At 42.5% G+C, this 27,757-nt stretch overlaps 5 protein-coding genes and 1 pseudogene across 12 annotated transcripts; 1 reads left to right on the top strand and 5 right to left on the bottom strand.

Moving 5' to 3' along the window:
- Positions 1 to 3,627: 3,627 nt before the first annotated feature.
- Positions 3,628 to 4,740, bottom strand: LOC123399914 (BTB/POZ and MATH domain-containing protein 3-like). Its single transcript, XM_045094296.1, has one exon. The coding sequence runs from the start codon at positions 4,717 to 4,719 to the stop codon at positions 3,628 to 3,630; it is 1,092 nt and encodes a 363-aa protein (XP_044950231.1). The 5' UTR covers positions 4,720 to 4,740.
- Positions 4,741 to 11,152: 6,412 nt separating this feature from the next.
- LOC123397224 (18S rRNA (guanine-N(7))-methyltransferase RID2-like) lies at positions 11,153 to 12,773 on the top strand. The gene is made up of 5 exons (XM_045091857.1): positions 11,153 to 11,248; positions 11,350 to 11,423; positions 11,561 to 11,621; positions 11,668 to 11,748; positions 12,759 to 12,773. Exons 1-5 carry the CDS (start codon positions 11,153 to 11,155, stop codon positions 12,771 to 12,773), a joined length of 327 nt encoding a protein of 108 aa, XP_044947792.1.
- Positions 12,774 to 15,851: 3,078 nt separating this feature from the next.
- On the bottom strand, positions 15,852 to 17,855 carry LOC123397223 (annotated as a pseudogene).
- LOC123452670 (spastin-like) lies at positions 17,541 to 21,281 on the bottom strand. 8 transcript variants are annotated; one of them, XM_045129375.1, is made up of 10 exons: positions 21,138 to 21,280; positions 20,957 to 21,025; positions 20,533 to 20,630; positions 19,570 to 19,813; positions 19,065 to 19,148; positions 18,759 to 18,943; positions 18,489 to 18,663; positions 18,318 to 18,377; positions 18,143 to 18,214; positions 17,541 to 18,052 (listed from the first exon to the last, which is right to left on the bottom strand). In XM_045129375.1, the coding sequence occupies exons 4-10, from the start codon at positions 19,738 to 19,740 to the stop codon at positions 17,939 to 17,941; spliced, it is 861 nt and encodes a 286-aa protein (XP_044985310.1). In that variant the 5' UTR covers positions 19,741 to 19,813; positions 20,533 to 20,630; positions 20,957 to 21,025; positions 21,138 to 21,280; the 3' UTR covers positions 17,541 to 17,938. The 8 variants fall into 8 exon arrangements, with proteins under 8 accessions (XP_044985310.1, XP_044985309.1, XP_044985308.1 ...); XM_045129374.1 differs by having other exon boundaries at positions 19,570 to 19,833; positions 20,957 to 21,028; positions 21,138 to 21,279; XM_045129373.1 differs by having other exon boundaries at positions 19,570 to 19,833; positions 21,138 to 21,279.
- Positions 21,282 to 23,233: 1,952 nt separating this feature from the next.
- Positions 23,234 to 24,424, bottom strand: LOC123452668 (BTB/POZ and MATH domain-containing protein 2-like). Its single transcript, XM_045129365.1, has one exon. It carries the CDS (start codon positions 24,422 to 24,424, stop codon positions 23,366 to 23,368), a length of 1,059 nt encoding a protein of 352 aa, XP_044985300.1. The 3' UTR covers positions 23,234 to 23,365.
- A 1,181-nt stretch (positions 24,425 to 25,605) lies between these two features.
- On the bottom strand, positions 25,606 to 27,005 carry LOC123452667 (BTB/POZ and MATH domain-containing protein 3-like). Its single transcript, XM_045129364.1, has one exon. It carries the CDS (start codon positions 26,827 to 26,829, stop codon positions 25,744 to 25,746), a length of 1,086 nt encoding a protein of 361 aa, XP_044985299.1. The 5' UTR covers positions 26,830 to 27,005; the 3' UTR covers positions 25,606 to 25,743.
- Between the last annotated feature and the right edge of the window lie 752 nt (positions 27,006 to 27,757).

Genomic DNA, 27,757 nt, shown 5'->3' with positions numbered 1-27,757 from the left:
TCTCTCGAGGTGCTAGGCTGACTAGCCGGTCGAGGTCCTAGGCTGACTCGGCCGGCTGGCCATGTAGACTGAGCGCTCTGTCCCTCTATAGTCCCTATCTTTACCTAATAATAAAGCAAATAGTATTTTTGGTCGTCCATCATTAAATTTGCCCCTGAAGTTGGCAATAATTACCCACCAATACCATCCTTAAGTTAGAAAACGATCCGTTTTTCTTTTCTAAAATTCGTGGCCCAAAGCGATTGGTTCATCTAACTGAAGGCCCTTTAGATATCACATGGGGAGAATAACAAGAATGTCTTGAGCCTTCTACTTGCACCCGGGACACCCAAGTTCGACTCCCCACCCATCCACTTTCTTCTTCCTTTTTTTGTGCCCAAGTATCATTTTACTAGATGGGCTGCACTCTTACAACTTCGGCCTAACTATTTTTTTAATGTTTTTGTTTTTTGCAGATTCAAATATTTTTTTTAAATATTCATATCCTTTAAACTCTAACTCCAAATTTCAAAAGTTATATACAAAATAGCTTAAAAGAATATGTAGATTTAAAATATAATATTATCTTTCATGTTAATTATTTCCAAAATTATGTTTACATCCTTAATTAATACCTTTCTTTATATGGGGCGTTTTAAAAATATATATATTCGTTATGCATGTACTTTCAGATTGGTTGTTTTCAATGGAGATTCTAATATATTTGCAACCAAAGTAAGTCTTGATTTGGGTTACAGATACAAACACATAGATCAACAAATCAGGAATGATGCTCTTATGCACATGTTATCATTGAGTATTAGAGTGTACTTTCCTATTTCAATCTAATGCATTATTTGTTGAGTATGATTGAGGAACGCCCTAAAAAGGTGGATTGATACCCACAACTAGGTAGATATTTTTGTTGTCTAGAAAATTGGACATAACTTCGGTACACTTCAAATATCGTCCCAGTTTTATGTTTTTGCACAAAATCACTTATCATGTTGTTCTTCATATAGCACCGTGAAAGATTTTAAGTGATTTATCGGTGTCGCCGAGCGTGTGTATGAAAGACGATTTTTTTCTTCCGTCGCAACGCACGGGCATATTTGCTAATACAAAATACGTTAATTGCATTACCACAGTTTGTTTGTCTAAAAAAAACTATCACAGTTTGTGGGGTTTAGTACCACCTCGGACAGCCACTAGGAAAGGTACCGCAGGCAAGACAATAAAAGGTAGTAGGGGTACGAGCTAGCCATGGGCCGTGTCGCATGCATTTCAGCTCCATCAAAATTTAACCTTGCAAAGAATCGAACCGCGAATATCTTGTTACAGGCCATGCACTACAACCGGCTGACCTAACAAGTGTTTCTAATTGATTAGCAGCATCAAATTTTAAGAACCAGCACGCCTGGCAGCTCTGAATTATTTTCGAAAAATTGTATGCATTTAAAAAACTGAGTGTTTTATGAAACGCGAACACTTTTTTAATTTGAGAATGGTTTTAAACAAAATGAAATATTTTAGAAAAGCATATTTTTCAAAATCACCAATACTTTTTCTAAAAACAGGAACATTTTATGAAATTACGAAAAAAAGCTGGGCAAATGCGAATATTTTTAAAATCCCAAGTAAAATTTGATAAAATATATTTTTAGCTAGCCGTTCTAATGTAGCGAATTTGAATCGCTTAATGTAGCGAACTAGAATAATTTACTGCAGCGATATTATTTTTTTGAAAAAAATGTGCTTATTTATACTGTACATTTTAGAAATGTGCAAACATTTTCGGAATTTCTGAAAAAATTAAAAAAGGTGGAAAAAGTTCATCAATTTATAAAAAAAATGTGTTGAACAATTTTTGAATATACATCAAACATTTTTTTAAACTACACGTGAATTTTCTCAACATTTTGTCATGTTTTTTAAACATTCATTAATTTGTTCAAATACATGAACTTCTTGCCAAATTCGTGAACACTTTCTTATTTCCGTGAACTATTTCAAACTTTTGGAAAAAAAATCCCGGCCACCCTTTGCAATCTCGGTTTGACAAACAGTTAGACCGGAATTGCATAGTTCAGGTGCAATCGACATGAATTTTGATTTTGGGGTTCATTTCGTCGAACCTCTACGAGTTCAGGGTTTAAAATGGATTTTTTCCAAATATGCCCACCCATATACATACACGACATCCATACTTTACATTCAGTTTTTCAGTTCGGAAATACAGATGAGTGCTAATAACCGGATAAAATAAGGCTGGTTGTAATGGGTAGTATCATATACTAATATCATGCATATATGACTCAAATCTGAAATCTCATCAATCAAGGTGAATTATGAGTGGATGGCACTAGTTTTAACTAGACAATGAAATATTTCTCACATATTCAATTTTGAAGGCAATAAATGTAGCATCCTCCTCATTGAACTTGCATGGTAGATGTAAAAAACCATGCGCATAGCCACTCATCTCCTTTCTTTAAACTCTATAAATTAAATATGGTGTGGGACTCAAAGCACTTTAACTCAATTAGACTCAAAATGAGCCTAATATAATGGAAATCTGAAAATTTTGAGATGAGCCTTATAAACCGAAAAGGAGGGAGTATATGATATCACACCCGTAATGCATAGTATCATGTGTTAGTATCATATGATGATTTATTTATTGTCATGCAAGACACATAGTAGCACAACATTTAACATGATATGATACTCAACTCTCTCTTTCTTCATTTAATTCTATGCCACCTCATCAAAATTGTCTACTCCTATGATACTACCTATGATACTTTCATTAAAGCAAGTACAATAAGGTACAGTCAGCAGGCTGTAAGGATTAAAATACTATATTTTTAATGAGTTGGATGAGAGAGAAGAGGAGAGAGAGAAGGGAAGCGGACTCTTCATGAAGAGCCAGCTCTAGCACGTGCTCCTAGGTGCTTTGTGAGAATGAAAGATGGGTCATATATGATAAAAGTAGTATTCTTCTATAGCTAACTATTGTACAAACTAGTTATAAGATGGGCTATAAGATGACTTATAGCCAACAGTTAGCTATACTATTAACCATGCTCTTACGGACAGCCTGAAGCAACACAAACATCTAGTAGTCATTTATTAAGGACACATCTTTGTCAAAAAGAATGTATTGCGGACACATGCAAAATACCGTTCTATAGTCATCGGTCGCTACAAAACAGTGCAGCGGCGACGAGCCGCGCCGTCATCAGCGCTTCTCATTTGGTCATGTTTGACTGATTCTCTTGGTATCCTCATATGCAACGGTTTTAGTTGGTCCATAGGCCGAAAGTATTGAAGTTCTATTTTCTGAAAAATATCCAGAGTTTAGACCATTTGTGCGAGCATTGGAACAACCGAACAAGGATGGCACTAACTCTGCTTCCAGCTGAACGTAACTACTTCTATGCACGCATGAAGTAATCGAATCAATAATTGAATAAACTAATACAAAATGATTAAGCAACTTCTGTAGATGGGCAGTCTAAATAAAACTGTAATCGATATGTAGCATTTTTTTCTGAAACATACATATGCAGCCTTACATGATAAAAGTACGTAGTATTAGTATAAACTTCGATGCCATATATGATAAAAGTACTAAACGCTTTACTACTAAATTTCCATGACCACATCCTTTGCCACGCTCCATTCAGCCGGCAGGATTCTAGCAATCAGCTCCTTGATGACAGATGGGCAGCTGGACTTCAGATGGTCATAACCGTCGCTTGCCATCATAGCCTTGAAATTTGAAGGTGAAGAAAGGAATTGCAAACAAGCCTCTTTGAGAGCATGAAAACCATGCTGCTCTGCCAGAGCCAAACTGGTTGCCACCATGTTGAAATCCATGTGAGTGCACAATTTCTCCTCGCATATCTGCTTCAGCCTGACTATATTGTACCTGTCAGCCGCCACTAGAAGATGGCCAGCCATGACCATATCAGTTTCGCCTTTGTTGCGAGCCATCTCAAGCACCGGAGGGACAGAGTCGGTGTATATATAGTGGAGCAAGGACTCAAACACATCAGGCTCCATGCCAGAAATTTCAATCAGACTACGGGAGCTCTCCTTCATGGCGCCAAGGAGCTCCGCCTTGAAGACGGATGAGCGAGCAGCGAGGACACACCTGTGGGCTGAGAATCTTTGTGCGCCGACTTGAAAGGTTAGGTCTGCAGCGTCTTTGTTCTTGAGGAGGTCGGCAAGATGCTGGTGCAGGTCGCCTGGAGGAACCCTAGTTTCTTGTTCCCCATGGATCTCCTTGGTCACGGTGACATCGCACCTAATTGTCAGACAGTCGTCTCTCAGATGCACCGATGCCTCGAGATCTGCCCTCTTGATCAAGTCCTGGTAACCCCAGTCTGAACTTTTTGTTGAGAAGGTACGCATACTGCTGGTACGGCTGTATGAAGGCACCGGTTCACCGTTCTTGTCAAGTATGGTGAACGTGAATTTCGCATTGACAACTTTAGCATCAGCAGATTCAAGTTGTAGATAAAGAGATATGAAATCGGCATAACCCTCACGAACACCGTTTGGGTAATACCGCACCGCCCAGTTGTGTCCTCCAACACTGAAAGGGGCAGAAATGACGAACTTGCCTTTCTTGAGTAGCGCCTTGGCTCTTGAGTATCCATCTACCTTGACGACACACGACCTTTCGTCAGATCCAGCTACAATGGCAGCAGAGATCTTGCATTGCTCTGCCATCCTGGAGATTAGCTTGGACTTGGAGTCGTACTAGTAGTACTATGGAAGAAGACTGGCGAGGTAAAGTGAGATCTTGATGGATCATCTATCTATTTATGTAGGTGCACTTGGGAAGGTAAATCCATTCGTTTCACATTCTCAGTCAAACGAAACAGTGGCTTGTTCGCACCTCGATCTAGATATTTGCACCCGCATAATCATCCACTCGTTTTACCTTCACGAGGAGACGCCATTAATTGCATTGCAGCGTTTACCTTAATGATGGAGCATTTGCAGCTGAAAAGTTTTCTTGGTGCCGAGGGGTTGAATTGTTGATTCCGGTCACATCAGTGTGTACAGACTACAGACGGAAAAAAATCACCAACGTGTACAGCGGGTGCATGCATGCATTGCAACGGCAGATGAAAACGTGGAGACAACGGATAATAATAGATCGAGCAACTCTGTTGCGAAGAAAATCTGCAACAAAAAACTTGCTCGTCAGCTTGGTGCTCGCACGACCAGAAACTGCCTCCTTTCCAAAATACTCGAACGGAAAGCATAGATAATTGCATGGAAAATGTCATATACGTAATTCATAAGCATGGAGAAACAACACTTAAGGGGAGCGTTGGAACACCAATAAACGACACCTCAGCTGAACGTAACGACCTCAACAAATCATCATCCATACCACAAAGCCCATTTTTGTTTAATAGATTACAAACTGTATAGAGATTTTGTAGCGTGGACCTTCGTTCCATCACTACATGTCTTGCTCCGCCGCTCCTTCCACCGGCTCACGAGCCGGATTAGTTATTTAGTTTTATTTCAGGGGATGTTGTGCTGAGCCTCCGACCCCCTAGTTCGGCCTCATGGGTGGCCCCCCCGCGCGCGCGCCGCTTGCCAGGGGCGTCTCCCCCACCTCCCTTACTCCTCGTCGCCATCGGAGGCCGTCGACGGGCGAATCTTGGTTGGCGTCGGCGTCGGCAGACCATTTTTCCTCCTCCCCAGGTGATATGCGGCACGGGACCCAGCGTGCTGATGAGGAGCGAGGTGCTCACACGGGTCGCCTCGGTGGCTACGCGGCCGGTCGTGCTACGGGCATGGCGGTGCGACGGTGCGGAGGCGGTGCACGGAATTTCTCGTGGCACGTGGTGGTCTATTGGGGAGGCGCAGTGGCTAGCTGCGGCCGCGGTTCCATTAGATCCAAGGATACGGCGATGAGGGCTGCGACGTCGTGGGTCGCTGGCCTTAGCCAGATCTGGTCGGGGCTGATGGTTGGACGTGTTCGTGACACCCGGTGAATGACCCTTTGTCATCGAGTTGCGGACGACGCGGTGGCAGGTGCGGCCCACCGACAACTGGGCGGATCTCAACTGGTTCTTCTGATCACATAGGGATTCAACCTCGATATTGGTCCTTGACACCGCGGGCAACCCCGAGGAAACCCTAGGTCTCATTGGGATCGAGCGATGATTGTGCTTTTGAATCGTTATCCCTCTTAAGGGCATCGTCTTTGGAGTTTGCTCAGGTGGAAGGGACCAGCGATGTTTGCGGCTTATAGACTGTGCTACAACTGTCGATGAAAATCGTCACTACAAGAAATATGTCAACTTGTGACCTTCTCTCAGTGACCCGAGCTGAATTGGTCGTAAATCCACGACCATTTCGCTAGGAAGGGCTCAAACCCTGAAATTGCCTTACACCAAATAGTCATAAAGTACACAATAGTGGTCAACGACCTTATTTCTAGATGATTACGGGCAATATAAATGGTCATCAGGTTGTGAACGTGGATGCATTGGTACTTAACGCCACCTCTTTTCTAAATGTATTGTGAAGGAAGTAACATTTTTATTTATCCAAATGTTATGAAATTTTTACAGCGCCTTCATATGCCCAAATTATCATCCTTCTCCAAATTGCAGCTCAATCCAATCATCTATGTGATCCCAACATCAATTTCTATTTTTGCTTCAGATTGGCACATTGCAAAGCAAGTGCTGTCTAGACCCTCCTATTTCCCTCACACTTTTCGGGCTCTCTTACATATTCAAACCATTTCTACATGCCAATATTCTACTCCATTTGCCTAGTAAAGCTTCGTCGGTAAATTTCCAAAGTTTATATCTAAAAAGGAGCTTTGTGAAGGAAGTACTGGATAGGATTATCCAAATGATCTGAGATTTTTCCAAATGTTTCATATGCTCAAATAATCACTCTCCGCAAAATTTTAGATTTATCCAGCAATCCATGTGACCTCATCATGCAAACTTTTATTCTGGACATATTTTCATTTTGTGAAGCAACTATATTTTATATTGCTTAGTTATTTATGAAACTTTACGAGGGAATGTTGATACCTATATAACTTATCTCTACCAAATTTTAGCTCATTTCATTTAGCCAATTTCTCTCAATAATTTTCCCAAGTATCTGTCCAGAGAAGAGCATTGTGAAGTAAGTACCACTTTGGCACGTCCACATGGTATCAAATTTGTACAGTACCTACCTACGCCTAGATTGTTATCTTCCACGAAATTTCAGCTCAATCAATTCATTCATTTGAGCACAGCTTCAACATTCATACATTTGTCATGTGTGGTACTTTGCAAAGCAAGTGCCACCTAGGCTCCTCCGTTTGAGCTGAAAAGTTTCCAAGAGAGTCTCCTTAGTTGATGATCATCCTCAGCCAAAACTCAGGATCATTGGCCATGTTCATTTCCCCCACCGCTAATCAAACACTTGGCTGCTAATTCATGTTTGAGCTTAGTTCCATCTCCTCGTAAGATTCTTCTGTTGTATTCTTCTTCCTAAGAGCAAGTACAATAGTATAGCCAGCTGCTGGCTATAAGCCATTGCCATGTCATCTATAGCTCACCTTATAGCCAACATGTACAATAGTTCATTGTAAAAGTGTACTACTTCTTTATTATATGGTCCACCTTCCATACTCACAAAATGCCTAGGAGCACGTGCTAGAGCTGGCTCTTAGCTAAGAGTCCGCTTACCTTCTCTCTCCTCTTCTCTTTCCTCTAACTAAACAAAAATATATTAGTTTATTCCTTATAGCCAGCTGACTCAGCTCTATTGTACTTGCTCTAACACCTACCAGGGGACTATCCAAAACATCAAACATGCCTAGGCCACCGAGAACACGTGGAAACGCCAAAGTCACGCGGTGACCACCCGGTTGGCATGCCATTTTGCGCGCTCTGGAGTTGGGGCCCTCGAACACCATACAAACCACGTCGTATTGCCACCACACAATGTATCTCTGATTAAATGGATACTTATGTAGCTATAAATGATTTTTTGGTAAAAAATAAAAAGCAAACTATAATGCACTCATAGTTCAAATTTGACCCGCTTCCTACTAAATCGGGGGCAATTTGTCTTTTTCACGAGAGGTGTCTCAAAGATTTTGACACCCAACCATTTTGTCAATTGTACATTAAATATGATTGAATATTTTAGAAAATAATTTGGTCCAATTTTGCAACAAATATGTGGTAGGTCCTTAAAAAAACTCATTTTGGACACTCGAAAAATGGAATATGAATTTTCCGTCCAAAGAAAATGAAAAGTTCCTTAGACAACATTGTTTGTCATTTCAATATGCAACCTTGTGCACAATATGAGATCATTTGAAGACTATGCGATGAATGTGGCAATAAGATTAATCATCTCACTTAAAAGCTATGAATCTTCACACATGATAGCTCATTTTTAGAACACTTTTTAAAAATAATTGCTGTATTACAAGTTTATTATTTTTTCTAGTAACTTGATCACATATAATGACACAATGCGAAAGTTTTACAATTTTTTGATTTGTTTTGAATTTTGCATGCCCATTTCAAAATGCAGTCAAAACGACGGGCATGCCCGTTCCTAGCTAGTGGTTGAATCTTGGAATTTTTTTTGGTGTTTATGTGATTAAATAGATACTTTTGTAACTAGAAATGATTTTTGCAAAAATAAAAGGGCAATCTATGAGGTAGATGCAGTTCAAATTTGACCCGCTTCCTACTGAATCGGGATAAATTTGTCTTTTTCATGAGAGGTGACTCAAAGCTTTTGACAAACAACCATTTAGTTGATTGTACTTTAAATATGATCTAATATTTTATAAAAATTATTTGGTCCAGTTTTGCAACAAATATATGGTAGGTCCTTCACAAAAAAACTCATTTTGGACATTCAAAAAATGGAAAATGATTTTTTGTCCAAATAAAATGAAAACTTTATTAGACAACATTGTTTTTCATTTCAATATGCATCCTTGTGCATAATATGAGATCATTTTAGTAAACTATGTCATGATTGTGGTCATAAGACTCATCATTTGGCTTGAAAGCCATGCATATTCACACATTAGCTCATTTCTAAGAAACACTTTTTGAAAATAGTTAATGTATTATAAGTTATTATTTTTTCTCATAACTTGGTCACATTTAATGGCATAATGCAAAGGTTTTCCAATTTTTTTATTTTTTTGAATGTTTAATGTCTGTTTCAAAATGCGGTCAAAGCGGATGGTATGACCGTTCCTAGCTACTCGTTGAATCTTGGAAAATTTTTGGTGTTTTCTGATTAAATAGATACCTTTTTACCTAAAAAATATTTTTAGAAAAAAATAAAGAGCAAACTATAAGGCAACTGCAGTTCAAATTTGATCCGCTTCAACTAGATGAGCAGAAATTTGTCTTTTTCACGATAGTTGGATAAAAGATTTTTACACCCAACCATTTAGTCAATTGTATATTAAATACGGACTACTATTTTATAAAATTTATTTGGTCCAATTTTGCAACAAATATTTGGTAGGTTCTTCACAAAAAAAACTCATTTTAGGCACTATAAAAATGGAAAAAGTTTTTTTCGTCCAAAGAAAATGAAAACTTGTTTGGGCAACATTGTTTTCCATTACAAAATGCTTCCTTTTGCATAATATTAGATCATTTGAACAAACTATGCCATGAATATGGCCATAAGATTGATCGTTTGGCTTGAAAACCACTAATCTTCACACATGACAGCTCATTTCTGAGAACATTTTTTAAAAATAGTTGTTATATTACAAGTTAATTATTTTTCTTCATAAATTGGTCACATATAATGACACAATGCAAAGGTTTTCAATTTTTCAATTTTTTGAATTTCTTATGCCGGTTTTGAAATGTAGTCATGTTTGCGGGTATGGCCGTTCTTATCTAGGTTTGGAATCTTGTGAAAAATTTGGTGTTTCTATGACGAAATAGATACTTGTGTACCTAAAAATTATTTTTAGAAAAAATAAAGAACAAATTATGAGGCACCTGCATTTGAAATTTGACCCGCTTCCAACTGAATCAGCATTTTTTTTTCTTTTTCACGAGAGGTGGATCAAAGCTTTTGACACCCAACCATTTGGTCAATTATACATTAAATATGGCCTAATATTATAGAAAATTTATTGGGTCCAATTTTTGCAACAAATATATGATAGGTATTTCAGAAAACAAAACTCATTTCACGCACTCAAAAAATGGAAAATAGATTTTTCGTGTAAAGAAAATAAAAACTCACTTTGTCAATATTGTTTGTCAATCCAAGAGTAAACTTGTGCAAAATATGGTAACATTTGAACAAATATTTGATAGTTCTTTTATAAAAAAATCATTTTGAGCAATCAAAAATGGGAAATGATTTTCGTGGGGATGTCATCGGTGTTGCATTGAAAGTTTTTCATGCTTGGTGCTGTCGTGACATATTGATGTGATCGTACGGCCACCCATGCGCAGATCGGGCGGCTAGCTATGCGAACGATTTCTATACAAAATCGTATGGCTGACTCGTAGGAGCCGCCTATTGTTCATCGATTACGACCAATTTAGATAGTCATAACATCATCAAAGCCTATACTTCGCTCTAATTGGTCTATGGGCATGTCACGTGGATAAAACATTAGAGACCGTCAAATACTCCTAGATCCAACGACCCACACCCACTATCCATCTCACCCACCCACACCCACTCACCACGAGCTCCTCTCTCCCCCGTACACCACTCCTCGTCTCCTTCTCTCTCTCCGCCGCACACCACTCCCAGATCCAACTTGTCACCGCCCAATCTCGGCCACCTCAGGCGGGATTCGACGGTGCTCTCGTCCTCCCTCCCCTCCGGCAAGATCCAGCGCGTGGGTGGGAGCATGAGTTGGACCCCCGGTGACGACAGGCAGGAGCCCCGTGGTCGCGTTTGAGGAGACCGCAGCGGCGTCGAGGGAGCGGAAGGAGGACGGTGGGAGCACGTCAGCCTTGTGTGGGACGACGCCGAGGAGGAGGCGGGGAGACCGAAGGGGAGATGGCGATGGCGGGGGGGGTCAGGTACGCGCTCATCGCGTGGGGCCCCGCCATCTCCCTCTTCGCCAACGTCAGGAGGACGACGGGATCACGATGGCGTGGGCGAGATGCTGCAGCCGGAGGTGCTGGCACCGCCGAAGATATTCTACAACGAGTCGGGGGCGCGCAAGTACACCACCTCCTCCCGCATCATCGAAATCCAGGCAAGCAGGCAAAGCGAGTCCCTTTTTGTTGCGTTTGTTGTGTGAGCTCGACCGGTCCGTGGTGAGGCTGACCCGGGTTTGCTTCTTTTTCTCCTTCGCAGGCAAGGATCTCCGAGAGGGCGCTGGAGCTTCTCGCACTCCCCGATGACGGTGTCCTCAAGATGCTTCTCGACATCGATAGGCCTCTTTTGATGCTCACTTGCAGTACTACCATGTAATTACTACTCGATTCTCTGTTGCTTTGACAGAATAACCATGTGTCTTGGTCAATTGCTGGTGTTCACAATCATGGTTCTCTGAGCTGTGAATCGCAGGGTGCGGTTTTGGGCTTAGCAGCGAGACGCTGACGGGGCATGGGCGCCACCGGTTTCCTGCTCTTATGGGCATGGTGGTGTGTCACTCAGGTTTCTGTTTGATAGCTCCAGTTTTGTTTTCGACTCATAGATGTTGCTCTCGAGCGGGAGACGGAGGGTGACCTCCTGCTCGCAGACATGGGCGAGGTAAAATGCCTATTACAGCATTAGATTAGTTGAGAATTTTAGTTTCGAATGATATGTTTGTGTCATAGATCATGAGCTTGTCTTATGCAATTCTTCTTGTTACAGAGTGTTATGTGTTATTAGCTATTAGAATGTATCCTTGGTAATGATAATAATGCACAGGACTTCTGTTCAACATGATCTTGAAATCAAACCTGATTGACACTGTAAATGTAAATGGACCTATGTCTAGTGGGGAAAATAGGAGTGTGAATCCAAAGAACATGAACTAGTTTTGGTGCTCGATCTGTGGGATTGTGGACGTGCTACTATGTGCTTGTAACCATGTTCTGTGATGCCACTTTTCTGTTCCGATCTATATCTAGTTCAGTATGTAGACTTAGGATTTTAGTTCAATTGGATCAAATTAACTGTGATGCCACTTTTCTGTTCCGATCTATATCTAGTTCAGTATGTAGACTTAGGATTTTAGTTCAATTGGATCAAACTAAACTGCTGCCATGCTACTATCTCTGTTTACTCAATTGCTAATTTTGTTAGGAAGGTTGTGCTAGTCTTTGTGGCTTCTTTCGTTGTACAAGGGGAGCCCTCTCTTTCTCAGAGATAGAATTCTGGGTGCAGGTTCATCATAGTTTTAGTGCAATTATTTTGATTAGATGGATGGATGAAGTGTTTCTTCCTTCCTTATAAAGCTAGCCTACTGTATCGAAACTAATGCACTTGTTCATGTATTGTAAGTGTATTGAAAGTGATCACAACTTCTTAAGTGTACCATAATGCATATTTTGTTTGCCTTTTTTAGATCTGCTTTTATGCTTACATTAGTTCTTCCATTTCAGTACACTCTAATGCTCGTAGCATTTATGTTCACTCTTTTACAGGAGCTTCAGGCCTATGAATTTTTAAGTTTGAAGCCGCAAAACCAAGTGCAAAGCGGTGAAGCCCTACTCAACAAAGAGTTGTTTGATCAGTTTGACTATAATAGACTGTAAATTGTAATATTGTAACAGATTGTAATATACTAATTTAATGTTATTTGATGAATTATATTTGTTCTAGTCTGTTTGAAATAGTGATTATATATGTTGAAAAAAATGTGACACGGAAGCTTGACTAGTGGGAACCACTGAAATTTTTTTGAGCAATTTGAAATTTTTATGTGGGACTCATGTATGATATTATGACAAGTGGGACCCATCTGACTAGTAGGACCAGCTCCAAAATATAATGGCTGAAAATAGAAATCAATTTATTGTAGGAAGGCCACGACCCAAAAAAAAACTAAACTCTTGGGCTTGGCCCATGTAGTTGATAAAAAATGACTTGAAAAAGGCTGTATTACTTGGCTCGGCCCATATAGACACCAAATTGGACCGGGCTGATTCTAGTCGACGACCTTTTCATTTAGTCGCAATTTTGCCACGTCAGATCCGACGTGGTATGGGCAGATTGCCCGCGACCAAAAAATTGGTCGTAGAACCAACAACCTTTCATTTTGGTCATTATAGTTTATTACAGACGCTCAGCTTTTTACAAACTATTTTTGGTCACAAAAAGGTCATAAATGAAAAATAACGACCATTCAGTGACCAATATTGATGGTCGTAAGTTAGCATATTTCTTGTAGTGCGTGCCGACTTCGGTCATGACAGACGACGCCGACGTCTCCGATGTCCTTTCCTTGTTGAGGCATCATCGTTGCACTTTGCATCGTCAAGCTCGGGATGCTCCGGGGGAAACCCTAGATCTGGATCTCCTGGATCGGACGATGACGACGCCTTTAGTGTTGTTCGTCCTCTTGGGGGCATAGTTTTGGAACAATTGCTGGATGGGGGGGGGGACTAGAGAGGAGCGATATTTCATCTACAACAAGGCGAGCGGCGGATCCAGATGGCATGGGGATGTGCAGTTTTAGGGACGGGCTGAGGCGGAAGGATACGTGCAGCATGGTGGCAGTGTTTGGCGCCATGGTGGCGTTGGTGGCAGGCCTGACAAGGTCGGTGCATCAATATCTGCTCTGAAGATGGGCGCGTGAAATACGGTGGTGGCGGCTTCTAAGAGTGCGGCTTCTAAGGTGTGACACAATCCCAGTATGTGGCTAGGCTGGGGCACCCGACTTTAGATGTTTGGCTTTCCTGCGATGTCTGTTTGATATTCGCCTTGGATATTCGGCACCCGTTCATCAAGGGCATAGGAGTAGCGACACGTGTTGCCAAGATGGTGGCTTCATACTTAGTGATGTATTACTTTGTAAGGTTTTTGTGAATAATTAATAAAATGGCATGCATCACCCAGATGAAGAGGCCGTGGTGTATCCTTCTTTTCAGCAAAAAAAAGCCCCTATTATGTTTGCTCTCTCGCTACTTGAACTACTCACTGTATCAACCCTGTTGCTGCCGTTGCTTTATAATTTGAAGCGGCGTCTGTACTCAACCCCAACAACTTGTTCTTACTCCAAACACGTCAAACATTTAGCAGATAAAAGAAGTAAAACAGTAATGCTTAACTGAAAAGTACAAAAACCTGGTTTCCTCTACAATCCCCTTGGACATCGATCTTTCTGAAATTCAAAGCGGACAAACTCTCAACAGCATAACAAGCACATATCTGCTGGGCTGCACTACAAGCAATGTTAATAGAGAAATATAACCAAGGACCCGTTACAAGGTCTGCTGGACAGGGCTGACTGAATGGTTTGCTGCAAAATGAGAGCAGCAATGCAGAGGCCGGGGGTTTAACCTCTTTTTCTAAAAAAAATTGGCATACGGCATGAAACGGAAAAGGAACTGAACCTCTCTGTGTCCTTCCTCTGTACTTCTATTGTTCCACTCTGGATCTTGTTTCTGATCAGGAGTGGTTGCTCTCGAGTCTCCACAGCAAACTGTGTATCTTCTGCTCATGTCCGGCGATTGCCGCCGCGGCAACTGGTTGATGATTACACGGATATTTTTCTTTAGCTTAGTGTTTTAAACTGAATTATAACACAAGGTCCAAAGGTCCACATACACAACATCCATACTTTGCATTCAGTTTTTCAACGTGGAAGTACAGAGGAATGCCAGAATGAAGGAAACGACACAAGCATCTAGTAGTGTTGTACTCCCTTGGTTTTTATTTAATCTGCATATTAGATTTGATCAAAATTAAGAGACTATATAACAGTAGGGCTCAAACTAATACGCAGAGTACAACTTGATCAAAATTTACAAAAATGACTTAATACAAAACTAATATGCAGAGTAAATAAAAGCGGAGGGAGTATTAAGGACACATGGGAACCACCACTTGTAGTCGGTTTGAGCCCCACTGCCATATAGTCTCTTCATTTTGTTGGTTTTGAGTTTAAAATAGCCCGTGAAATAGCCGCGATAGCTGCGCTTTAGCTGCCCCGAGAGCCTCGCCGCTACGCTATGTCTGTTGCCGTGAAATCTTCCACGTATCTTTCTAAATGGCTCAAAAATTAGCAAAACCCTTCATAAATCATCTCTCCCACCAGAATTGTTTTTCGCTATTTGCCGCGATTGCCCGCTATGGCCGCTGCTATAGCTTCGGGGAGAGGCCAACGCGAAATCGATTCTCCGGCGGTTTTAATCTATGACTTTTGACATATTCTCAGTAGCCTCATCTGCGATGGTTGTAGTTCAATAGTTCATGCCGGCGAAAGGAAATGAAGCTTCTATTTTCTAAAGAAAGTTGAAAATTGAGACCACTTATGCGAGTACTGGAACAATGATGGCACTAACTCCATCTCCAGCGTAATGTAACCATACAAGATACAACCATGAAGTAACACTCAATAATTATTATTTAAATTAACATACAATTGATAAGCAAAGATAAGTACATAGACAAGCAATCTCAATAATACTACTTTCTTTTGTCTCACAAGAAAGAAAATAACAATTCTACTCAACTGAGTAGATTGTATATGATTGACAAGTAGCTGCTCTGTTCTGAAACATACACGGAACCATAAATCGAGAAGTAGCATAGCCATAAGTACTAAATCTGGATGGCATATATGATAATATAATAATAGTTATTATGTAGGCATTACTACTGAAATTTGGATGACATATATGATAATAGTACCATACTACGCATTACTTCCACATTGTCATGATAATATCCTTTGTCACTTTCAGTTGAGCCGGCAGGATTCTAGATATCACCTCCTTAAGAAGAGACGGGCAGCTGGATTTCAGCTGCTCATACCCATCACTTGTTGACACCATCGCCTCCAAATTGGAGGGAGTAGCAAGGAATTTCAATCAAGCACCTTCTCAAAAAAGAAAAAGAAAAAAAGGAATTTCGATCAAGCTTCTTTTAGATGATGAAAACCATGCTGCTCGGCCAAATCTAAACTAGTTGTAACCATGCTGGAATCAAGGTGATTGCATAATTTCTCCTCGCATATCAGCTTTAGCCTGCCAATGTTGTACCTGTCAGCTGCTACCAGCAGGTGGCCGGCCATCACCGCATCAGGCGCTGCTGGAACTGAGTCAGTGTATAAGAAATGGAGCAAAGTCTCGGACACATCAGGATCCATGTCACAGATTTTAATAGGACTGCAGGAACTCTCCTGCATGGCGTCGAAGAGCTCCGCCTTGAAGACGAATGACCGAGCAGCAAGGATACACCTATGAGGGGCGAATGTCTCTCCGCCGACTTGAAAGGTTACATCTGCTGCATCTTTGTTATTGTGAATTGGTCGCTGAGATGCCGGTGCAGCCGTGCAGAACCCTTGATTGTTCTTTGCTGTGGATCTCCTTCATGACGGTGATATCGCACCTGATGGTGAGATAGTCATCTCTCAGGTGCACCGATCCCTCCAGATCAGCCTTCTTGACAACGTCTTGGTAGCCCCTGGATGAAACTGCCATGGCCACGGCTGTACGAAGGCACCGGTTCTCCATTCGTTTCAAGCACACCGAATGTATATTTAGCCTCCACATCTTCGGCATCGGCAGATTCAAGAAAAGATAAACAGATATGAAATCTGGGTAGTTCTTCCGGCTACCGTTTGGGTAAAATATCTCACGACCCAGTTGTGGCCGCCAACACTGAAAGGGGTAGAAGTCACGCACTTCAGGTTCTTGAGCAGCGCCTTGGCTCTCGAGTATCCATCATTCCATCTACCTTGAGAACACTAGTAAGCTGCACGTGCGTCACGTTCCAACTAATATTACTGATTGCTGTGAGAATTAACATGTTCAAAAAGATACTTCAATGTTACTATTATTTTAGAAATAAACTGTAATTTAAATGAGCTTTAAGATATGCTACAGTTTAACCCGCACACTATTGTGAAGACACAACTAATTATCCTAGTATTTCTTATGTGTTTACGCAATTCTTAACGTGGTAAAAGCTTACAAGGTGCAATGCATGTCTAGAATGTTATAAATTATATTTGCAGGTGCAGGAATTTTTTTAGAAACATAACGGAAATTTAGGAAACCTCAAGACACCATATAAAAACTACAAGATAGAAATAGTGAATGGCACGAGCTGCACTTGCCGGTTAAAGGCTGGAACCACTTCCTCAAAAAAAAAAATCTGGAACCACGAAGGGACAAGACAAACGTGGCAAGCACCAGCTCTTACCCGGCGTACAACCGAGACCGAACAATACACCCAGGCTGTTAAACGACAGCGAAACGGCTACAGCAACACAAGTGATTGATTGAGGTGTGGAACACGAGACATAAAAACGAATCTGGCAACTCATACAAAAAGATAAAGCATCTCGCTTACTCTTCAACAACAGCTAACTGCGCAGAAGATCATCATCAAATCAAATCATGAACATGTGATTTATTTCAGACGATACACTGTCGGCTGTTTTTGGTACAAAATTCATGTACCTATGTACAGTTTGGTCAGGCCTCCGCTGGGACACGGCAACAGTACAACATTAGAAACAGGCGACCCAGTTGCTGTGGCTCAGGAAACTTCGGTGTTCGTCAGGCGTCTGCCTATCGATACAGGGCCACCATAGCACCGCTCGAAGAGGCTCTAGGTGAGTACCAAAAACCGGAGGAAGGAGCAGAGTGGCCGCTACAGGCAAAAGGGCCGGCATCGAAGCTGAAAAGGAATAGCGCCATCGCTGATCTGACTCCCTATGGCTAAATCAGGGCACATTTGGTACTGCAAGTGATACAGTGGCAAAATCGTTATCGGAATCATGTTAGGTGCCGAACCCGAACGGCGACTTGCTCCTGCTGCCGCCTTCGCCGTACTGTTCGTTCCATTTTCTTAGCTCGTTCATGCTCGTGGCGTCGAAAGCAACGGACGGGCTCACCTGCACGGTGGGAGAGAAAACAATCAAACATGAAACATAAAGTCATCCAACTTTAAGGGCGCAGTCAACAGACGGTTTGTTTCTAATTACCTTGGCTTTCGCTTGGACAAAGTCATCCAGCTTTAAGGACCTTAAAGAAGTTTCCGTACTGCCCGCAGACCCCTAAGAGAAAGTGATAACCAGGTGAGCAAAGACATGACGAGAAAGATCCACGGTGAATAAACTTGGAATGCAACAAGTAATACTGAAAGCAAGGAAATTCCACCTTCTTTTCTTCTTCTAGCAGTTCATGAACTGGCATGTACGCTGCAGCTACACATAGGTTCTGCAGAAAATGTGCCAAGCAAGTTACAAATAGGTGAAATAGGTGGACAGCAGATAATGTGGCACGCAAGGAAGAAGAATAGAACATCTGTGGATGACTTGAGCATGATACCTTCAAATCACTCCGAGGATGACTTGAGCATGATACCTTCAAATCACTCCGAGAGTAACCTTCTGTTGCATTGGCTAGTTCGTCGAATCCAAATTCAGATTCTAGGTTTTCTTTGGCAAGTAAAATCTTGAGAATTTTCATCCTATTCTGCGCATCCAGAAGGTCGGCGTATATCCTGTGGGTCATCTTGACATATCATCACATTTAAGTCACTCGAGCCAAAACAATACTTTCCCAGGCACAACACAAGCACATCAATGCAGGTTTTACCTCCTAGGCAAACGCCGTATTACAGCGTCATCTAGATCGAACAGATGATTTGTTGCACCAAGAATAAGGATCCTTTGACTATCTTTGGACCTTAGACCATCCCAAGCTGCCATAAATTCATTGCGCATGCTTCTCGTTGCTTCATGTTCCATTGCACCACCCCTTGCACCAAGTAAGCTGTCAACCTGCCATTAGCAAACCAAAATTGCATGAGTCAGGAGATTACGCATGACCTGTCAAAAAGATAAGGATGCCGTCCTAAATATAAAACACCTACTTCAGTATGTTTGATAAATGAAAACTCACCTCATCCACAAATATGATAACAGGAGCTAGCCGACTTGCAAACGAGAAAAGGGCTTTGGTGAGCTTCTCAGCGTCTCCAAACCACTGTTGACAGAAAAATGATGGTAGTGAATTAAAGTTGTGAAATAATGGATGCATTTCAGGAAAAGAAAATTCACACAAGAGATGAGCTTCGATATTTGGCTTCATTCATGTAAAGCAGCAGCCCGCACTCAAGCAGCAGGGAGAAATTGTAGATCAATGCAGTGCTGAAATTAGTCTAGGAACTAAGAGAGATTGTGATGCCTTTCTTAATTATTTTGTGGCTTACTGGTTTCTGCTTTTGATTTTTTTAAACTACTTTTAGTTCAGTCTTCTCATGTTATATTATCCTGCACTTATTATATCTATTTTGTACTTATTTGGTAAGCTCATCCTTATGCCCACTAATAGACCTAAATTTATCATCTCCAACCTATGTTTATTTCTCCATTTTCTTATTGCACCATGAAGAAGGCTCACTTACAGACAGAACAGTGATGGCAACGTGGAGGTTTGGCATTTTGACAACGAGAGCAATATCTAGGCGCATGTCCTTGCTCCTCTGAAGTGGATGGACGATTCGCACAATCTGTAGCAACATTATCTGATATGGTGCTACTGTTGTTCGGATACATACCATCCTCTTCAGCAGCATGTCTCCAGTTTCCTGGTACAGCTCCAGGATTCGTAAAAACAACCATAAAGTAGCACCATAGCATCATTATAAGCTGCAGAAGAAAGAAGAACCCTGAAGAAATTTAAACAAAACAGAAACACACATAATCATGGCCTGATTTTCTCATTAAAAAAAAGAAGTCCATGATAGCAAATAATGTAAGGCGCTTCGTCCATATGGTGAATAATTCAGTCTAATTGGAAGAAACCAACACATCCTTTGTCATACTCAATGTTTTAGAACCAAAAATCTAAAAGCTAATAAATATAGTTTGGTGAATAACAAGATAGCGGCTCAAAATATCATGTCTAGGAATTATCATCAAATATGGTTCAATCTGTATGCTACGGCTTGAAGCACGAAAAATTAGTTAAATAAGAGTATAACCATAGCATCGGATGATGTTCTCAATGCTCAAAGTCAAGAATAAGAAAGGGCCCTTAAAAGGTAATTTCAAAGGATATACAATATTTCTTGAGATATAATTAGTTCAATAAATATATGTTGCTGGAGCATACGCATCTATCATGTGTTAATCCGGAAGACATCAATTATTCTTAACCTGAATTAAGATTCATATTGCACAATTAGCTGCTCTTGAAAATTAGTACAGATTATTGTGTAGGCAGAACTTCCTATTTTATATAGATCTGAGTGATGCTAGCTTGAACTGAAGTAAAACATACATTACTAATTTTGTCATACATGCATATAATCAAATTCCAGGACAGCTAATTGAAAAGGCAACTAAGAAGAACCTCCACTACGCACCATGCAAATACTTTTCTGGCTGAACCAAATCAGTGTCAACTCCTGAGATATCGAGGTAAGCCTATAAATCATATCTTCAGGTCGCAAAATAACTTTCCCTGTGTGAAGGTAATTTGATGCCATGTTGGTAATGTTTTCAAATAAGAAATTATCTCGGAGCAACACAATTTCCAAAAATTATCTCGAAAGCACACCGCGCTATACGCCATCATAACATCCAAACCATGTATAACGACTGAAATAAAGCGAACACATCCCGCTCACACGCAAACATGAAATATGAGCAACATGAGGCCAAACAATACATATGAAGCCCTCCCAGATCCAGAAAATTAAAACAATCAACAATTTAAAGTTTTAAACACCATAACAACACGTACAGGAACATAAATATGCATTTTAGCTGGACAACAAGCAAGCGAACCTCGAGGAGCAGAACAGAGATGCAACAAAGCAGGAGATCGGGACGCGTCAACACAGGAGATCGCATAACCTGCTAAATAAATGGAGATGAAGTACTCAGAGCACCGACATGCTATGGAAAAGAGCACAGACAGGTAAAAGAAGAGTTGTTCCACAGACAAGTAAAAGAACATTCCATTTACCTGAATTGAAGAGGAGAAGTAGGCAAGCAGAGCAGCCAAGATGGATTGAGCATACCAAGGACGAGTGACACGCAAACCCGAACGCAAAAACCTAATAGAGATAATTTTTCAGCTGAACCAGTAGATGCACTCCTTCAGGTATGCACCCTAAGGCTTTGTTCGGTTGCAACGGATTTGAAGGGGATTGAAGTGGATTGGGGAGGAATAAATCCGCTGTAAGTCAAAATCCACATCAATCCCCTTCAATCCTCTCCAATCCCCTTGTGGTGGGGATTAACCGAACAAGCCCTAATAGGTCCTATAAAAATTACAACAAAATAGAGGATGGAACTTGACTGCCTTCTATATCTATATCATTTGAGGACAAAAGAAGCCAAGAAAATAGCGACGAACCACCAATCACTGCTAAAACTAACTATCATTCCCCTGTCATATATTAGAAAGTAGAGAAAAGACCTGTCAATTTTGCTTCGTCGTGCATCAGTGATTTCTCATGTGTTCTTCTTAAAGAAAACATATACCTATAAGTATACAAGATCGCCATCAGTGCTCATGTAAGACACTGTTCTGTTTACCAGTTGGACTGTAAGGCAACACAGATCATTCTCTGAACCTTCATAAAAATAATTAATCATCCAAAAATGGAAGTAGCTGACTAACAATAGAGCTCTCTCCTCATATCCCTAAAGAAGTGAAAAACAAGCAAATGGTTGTCCTCTTTTTCTTAGGTCCAGATCATACCATTTGTCCACATGGCAAAGATCAACCATATCACTTGTCGAAATGATGTAGCCGCTGCCAAGAACAGAGCACTAATCAAATTTTCTGTATAACATAGCAATATGCACCATGGCTTGATCAGAATGCAAGCCAACAAGAGAAGAAGAGAAAGGCCACAACCTGCAAGCAAAATAAACAGAGCATGTCGTTGAGGCGAGGAAGGAGAGAAATCTGAATCGCCCGGTCGTGTCGTCTCTGAATGCGAGGACACACCCTCTTCCACCCCCGCGTAGTCACCTCTTCCTCGGCCTCCACCCCATGCTGTCGCCCTCGGGGCGGGGGCGAGCGCAGCGGGGCGCGGCACGGCGCGGGGAGAGCGGATCTGCGCGGAGAGGAGGGCGGCGGTGGCGCGGCACAGGGCCGACGGTGGCAGGGCGGGAGAGGAGGGCGGCGGTGGCGCGGCGCGGGGCCAATGGTGGCGGGGTTCGGCGACGGGAGAGGAGGGTTGCGGTGGTGGGTCGGGAGAGGAGGGCCGGTTGTGGCGCGACGCGGGGCCAACGGTGGCGGGGCTCGGCGGCGGGAGAGGAGGGCCGCGGGGGCGGGTCTGGAGAGGAGGGCGGCTGTGGCGCGGGGCTCGGGGCTCGGGGGGAGGGGTCGCGGCGACGACCCAGTTGGGCGAGCGGCGGCCGAGCGGGGCGAGCGGGAGCGGCGGGCGATCGGGGTGAGCGTGGGTTTGCGGGAGCAGTTCCAGATCGAGGTGAGCGGGGGTTAGCCAGGAGGAGTTTTCGTTAGCATTTAAGTTTCGTTAACAACATCTAATCAGGCCATTGATTAAGTGATTAACGACTGAGATTGTGATTTGGATCTGCCCTCTCCTCTCGTGCTTTTATTAGTAGAGATACGATATTTCCTCAGATTCAACTACAATGGCAGCAGAGAGATCTTGCGATGCTCTGCCATTCTGCCTTGATCACCTGTGAAATAGAGGCCACAACTGTGACCTTTCTGGTGTATATCTCGTATTAATAGACCAACAAGTGTATGGAAAGAATGCCGATTACAATCCTTACCATAATGGCCTCACTTGATTACATTAACAAGGCAGAAGCAAGTATGTAAAGGAATAACCGAATATCTCTGACGCAATATCACATTCACCGACGGGAAAATCGTATATACAGAATGCGGTTCGCAACCATTGGGAAAAATCAGCAAATGAAAGGTTTGTTTGCATCTAGTGACTTAGATGTTCACTACATAACAAATACGGAGTATTTTTTGCCATGACAGGTTGGTGAGAAAACACCAGATAATCAAACAGCGCCTTTTCTTTTCTCGCACGGAAAAAATAAGCATACTACTCGCCTGAACATATATTAAACCGAACGATTGGTACTAACTTTTTTTGTTCTGAAACATGCATGAAACCATACTGGAGAAGTAGTATAACGATTGCAACGATCAGTACTAAGATTTGGACAACATCTATGATAACAGTACTCTAGGCATCACTCCCACATTGTCATGATAATATTCTTTACCGCTTTGAGCTCAGCCGGGAGGATTCTAGCTATCAGCTCCTTCAGAACAGATGGGCAGCTGGATTTCAGATGCTCGTAACCTTCACTTTCCATCATTGCTTCCAAATTGGACGGAGAAGCAAGGAACTGAAAACAAGCTTCTTTGAGACCATGGAAACCATGCTGCTCGGCTAAAGCCAAGCTGGTTGCCACCATATTGGAATCAATGTGACAGCACAATTTCTTCTCACATATCAGCTTCAGCCTCACGATGTTGTACCTGTCAGCGGCCACGAGCAGATGACCGGCCATCACTACGTCAAGAAATGGACGAACCGAGTCGGTGTATATGAAGTGGAGAAGGGCCTTGAACACATCAGCTTCCATGTCATTGATTTCAATAGGACTTGCGGAAGAACTCTCCTTCATGGCGCCGAGGAGTTCCGCCTTGAAGACAGATGACCGGGCTGCTAGGACACACCTGTGAGCGGAGAATCTCTGTCCGCCGACCTGAAAGGTGAGGTCTGCTGCATCATTGTTCATGAGCAGGTCGCCGAGATGCTGGTGCAGGTCGCTTGGAGGAACAATTGTTTCTTCGTCGTGGACAACGGTGAGATTGCACCTGATGGTGAGACAATCGTCTCTCAGATGCTCTGATCTCTCCAGATCAGCCTTCTCAATGAAGTTATTGTACCCCCAGGCTGAAACTTCCTTTGAGAAGGTTTCTGTAGTGTTGTTGGTACGACTGTATGAAGGCACCGGTTCTCCATTCTTGTCAAGTACACTGAAAGTGTATTTCGCCTTCACATCTTCGGCACCAGCAGATTGAAGAAGTAGATAAAGAGATATGGAATGATCACAATCCTTGGGGTGACCATTTGGGAAGTATTCCACGGCCCAGTCGTGGCCTCCAACGCTGAAAGGTGCAGAAGTCATCCACTCGCCGTTCTTGAGTAGCGCCTTGGCTCTTGAGTATCCATCCACCTTGAGCACACACCACTTCTCCTCAACTACAATGGCAGCAGAGATCTCGCAGTGCTCTGCCATTATTCTGGAGGCGGGGCTTGGTGGATTGGAGTAGACCGGCGAGGAAAGAATTTCGATCCATTATATATTGGGAAGTTGGATCCCTTCGTTTCACATTCAGCCAAACGAAAACAGTGGCCTGTTCGCATCTCCATTACTAAGATTTTAGCGCCTGCACATTAATTACTCCAATATCTTCCACTGCACTGCAAATGAAAAGAGTAAATGCCGATGCAAAGGTCCAGGCCGACGAGCACCTTTTCATCTGCCGATGCAATGCATGCATATTAATGATTTCCCATGTGACCCTAAATCGACAATTAAACCTTTCAATGAACAAACAAAACTTTTCATCTCCAGACGCCACACCTTTCAACGACAAATGCCACGGCCCTTCTTGTATGAACATAATCAGCAACAAAGAAGCAATTAGCCAGGTTCGCGTTCACGCGGCCAGAAACTATGCATGTGCAATCGATCTGCTGGAACAGAAACAACAGAAAATATGTGCAAATTTCATGGTTTGTGGGCGCGTCATCTAAGCGACCTGCACTGTTATGAAAGAGGTAATTGAGAAGCTGCTTGCCCATTAGAATAAGCGGTTAGCTATCTCAGAAAACAGCCAACAACTCAAAAAAAAAAAAGGAACAGCAATGATCGTACTACAATTCAGATGTACGAAACGGCCTGAACACCAATGATACTCGACTGCAGCAAGAGATTTTGAAGAAAGTTTTCACAGTACTCAAATATTTCACCCTCCATTTTCTCAAGACAACAACCACTCTGTCTTTAGCAGACAACAGAACTACAACACTTCCATAACGGAAAACTACAGTAACCTTTTTCCCCTTTAAAATCAAGTTTTCGAAAACTGAATCCAAACAACCCCCAACAGCATAACAAGTGCAAAACAGCACTACTAGCAATGTTCAGAGGGAAATAATAACCAACGCCCCATCACAACTAGTTTTAGCTAACAGAGGATATCGGTAGTCAAATGCTTGCGTTTTACATTCAATTTTTCAGTGCACAGCAGTACCTTACATTCAGTTTTTCAGTGCGAAAGTAGACATGAGTGCTGACAACCCCACAAACCATCATCTAATAGTTGTGTGTGAAGGACCCACGCAACTTACCATGGTAGTCAGTCGCTACAAAACAGGGCGACAGTGATGAGAAGAACAGCCATTCTACTCACCTGAACATAAATTAGACTGAATTATCAATACTAACAATTTTGTACAGAAACACACTAGCAGATATACATGAAGAAGTAGCATAGCCATTACTACGATAATTTGGATGACAAATAGATAATACTACTACATATGTAGGCATTACTTCCACATTGTCATGGTAATATCCTTCGCGGCTTTCAGTTCAGCCGGGAGGATTCCAGCTATGAGCTCCTTGAAAACAGATGGGCAACTAGATTTCAGATGCTCATACCCATCACTTGCCATCATCGCCTCCAAATTGGACGGAGAAGCAAGGAACTGGAAACAAGCTTTTTTGAGAGCATGGAAACCATGCTGCTCGGCTAATGCCAAACTAGTTGCCACCATGTCGGAATCAATGTTACTGCACAATTTCTCCTCGCATATCAGCTTCAGCCTCCCGATATTGTATCTGTCAGCGGCGACAAGTAGATGGCCGGCCAGCACCACATCAAGCACTAGAGGGACTGAGTCAGTGTATATGAAGTGGAGCAAGGAATTGAATACATCAGGTTCCATGTCACGAATCTCAATAGGACTAGCTGCAGAAGTCTCCTCGATGCTGCCGAGGAGTTCCGCCTTGAAGACGGAAGACCGAGCAGCAAGGACACACCTGTGAGCAGAAAGTATTTCTCCCCCAACTTGAAAGGCTAAGTCTGCTGCATCCTTGTTTTCCAGGAGGTCACCAAAATGCTGGTGCAGGTCGCTTGGAGGAACTCTGGCTTCTTCTTCGACGTGGTTCTCGATGACCGTGACATCGCACCTGATAGTGAGACAGTCATCTCGCAGGTGCACCGACCGCTCTAGATCAGCCCTCCTGATGAAGTCACTGGAACCATAGTAAAAAATTTCACATGAGAATGTTACAGGATCAGAGCCGGAGGTGCAGCTGTATGAAGGCACCGGTTCTCCGTTCTTGTCAAGTACACTGGTCGTGTATTTCGCCTTCACATCTGCATCGGCAGGTTCGTGAAATAGATAAACAGACATGAAATCAGGACAGTTCTGGGGGTAGCCGTTTGGGTAGAATTCCAGGGCCCAATCGCGGCCTCCAACGCTGAAAGGGGCAGAAGTCACGCACTCGCCGTTCTTGAGCAGCGCCTTGGCTCTTGAGTATCCATCCACCTTGAGCACATATGAGCGCGCATACGACCTTTCCTCGGATCCAGCTACCATGGCAGCAGAAATCTTGCATTGCTCTGCCATTCTTGAGATGGGCTTGGAGTAAGATGGAAGTTTGCAGCTGAATGATCAATTTGTTACCTCTATCTATCTATATTCATTCCCGCCAATGTCCAGTGATGTCGCCGGAAGCATAGCCGAGGTCGTGGCGCCAGTAGCAGAGCAGAGCCCGGGGCGGGGATTGGGGGAGGGTGGAGCTCGACGGCGGGAGCTGGTGTCGCGGAGCGCAGCAGCGGTGGCGGGCGGAGAGACGCGCGCGGGGGGAAAGGGTGGCGGCGGAAGCAGTGGAGCGGACAGCGGAGAGAGGACCGGCGACTTAGGTTATCTGCCGGACGGTTTTTACCAGTCGCTGTGAGAAAAAACGGACGGCCGAGATCGGCCCAGGCAGGAGACAGGACGGCTGAGACTGCACTCGCCCTGATCAGGTAATGGTGCAATTTAGAGCCAATTTTTTTTAAAATGTTACATTTTTTATTTAATTTGAAAAATATTGCGTAGGCTTAAATTTTTACAAAAATATTACCCCGTTGGCTTTGGCTATCCCGAAGCCGACTGGATCCAGTCGGTCACATCATGGCCGATTAGGTCGCCTCTTACGCAGCCATCAATCAGCCTTAGTTAGACATATTATCACTAATCGTCCTATCCATGACCAACTAATCGGTGCGTATGTCATGTGAGGATATTTCTCTTGCTTATCTGTCGTAACCAAATAATACTAATAAATGACCTATTAATGATCAATTAATATTAATTGATGTTGGTGAGGTCAATAGGTGCATGAAATTTTTTTCATGTCTAACTCCAAATTTTTTATGATCGCAATAGCAAAATAGCCCCTTTATAACTTTTCCTGCCATTTTTTTCCGCCTTTGTTTCCCGTCAGTTTTTCCCTCCATTGCGCTTGTCATGTGAGCCTATAAAACAAGGCATTGCAACTCTATTCCTCCAT

Source organism: Hordeum vulgare, chromosome 5H (assembly GCF_904849725.1).
Source record: "Hordeum vulgare subsp. vulgare chromosome 5H, MorexV3_pseudomolecules_assembly, whole genome shotgun sequence".
In the NCBI taxonomy this organism is placed as follows: Eukaryota; Viridiplantae; Streptophyta; class Magnoliopsida; order Poales; family Poaceae; genus Hordeum; species Hordeum vulgare.
This window is presented reverse-complemented; position numbering and strand designations above follow the sequence as displayed.

Coding starts and splice junctions, on each gene's coding strand:
- LOC123399914 (XM_045094296.1), bottom strand. CDS start 4,719: ATGGCAGAGCAATGCAAGATCTCTGCTGCCATTGTAGCTGGATCTGAC.
- LOC123397224 (XM_045091857.1), top strand. CDS start 11,153: ATGCTGCAGCCGGAGGTGCTGGCACCGCCGAAGATATTCTACAACGAG. Junction 11,249..11,349: donor CCCGCATCATCGAAATCCAG/GCAAGCAGGCAA, acceptor TCTCCTTCGCAG/GCAAGGATCTCCGAGAGGGC. Junction 11,622..11,667: donor ATGGGCGCCACCGGTTTCCT/GCTCTTATGGGC, acceptor TCTGTTTGATAG/CTCCAGTTTTGTTTTCGACT.
- LOC123452670 (XM_045129375.1), bottom strand. CDS start 19,740: ATGCTGCTGAAGAGGATGGTATGTATCCGAACAACAGTAGCACCATAT. Junction 19,149..19,569: donor TTGCCATCACTGTTCTGTCT/GTAAGTGAGCCT, acceptor TTCTGTCAACAG/TGGTTTGGAGACGCTGAGAA. Junction 18,053..18,142: donor TTGTCCAAGCGAAAGCCAAG/GTAATTAGAAAC, acceptor CCCACCGTGCAG/GTGAGCCCGTCCGTTGCTTT.
- LOC123452668 (XM_045129365.1), bottom strand. CDS start 24,424: ATGGCAGAGCACTGCGAGATCTCTGCTGCCATTGTAGTTGAGGAGAAG.
- LOC123452667 (XM_045129364.1), bottom strand. CDS start 26,829: ATGGCAGAGCAATGCAAGATTTCTGCTGCCATGGTAGCTGGATCCGAG.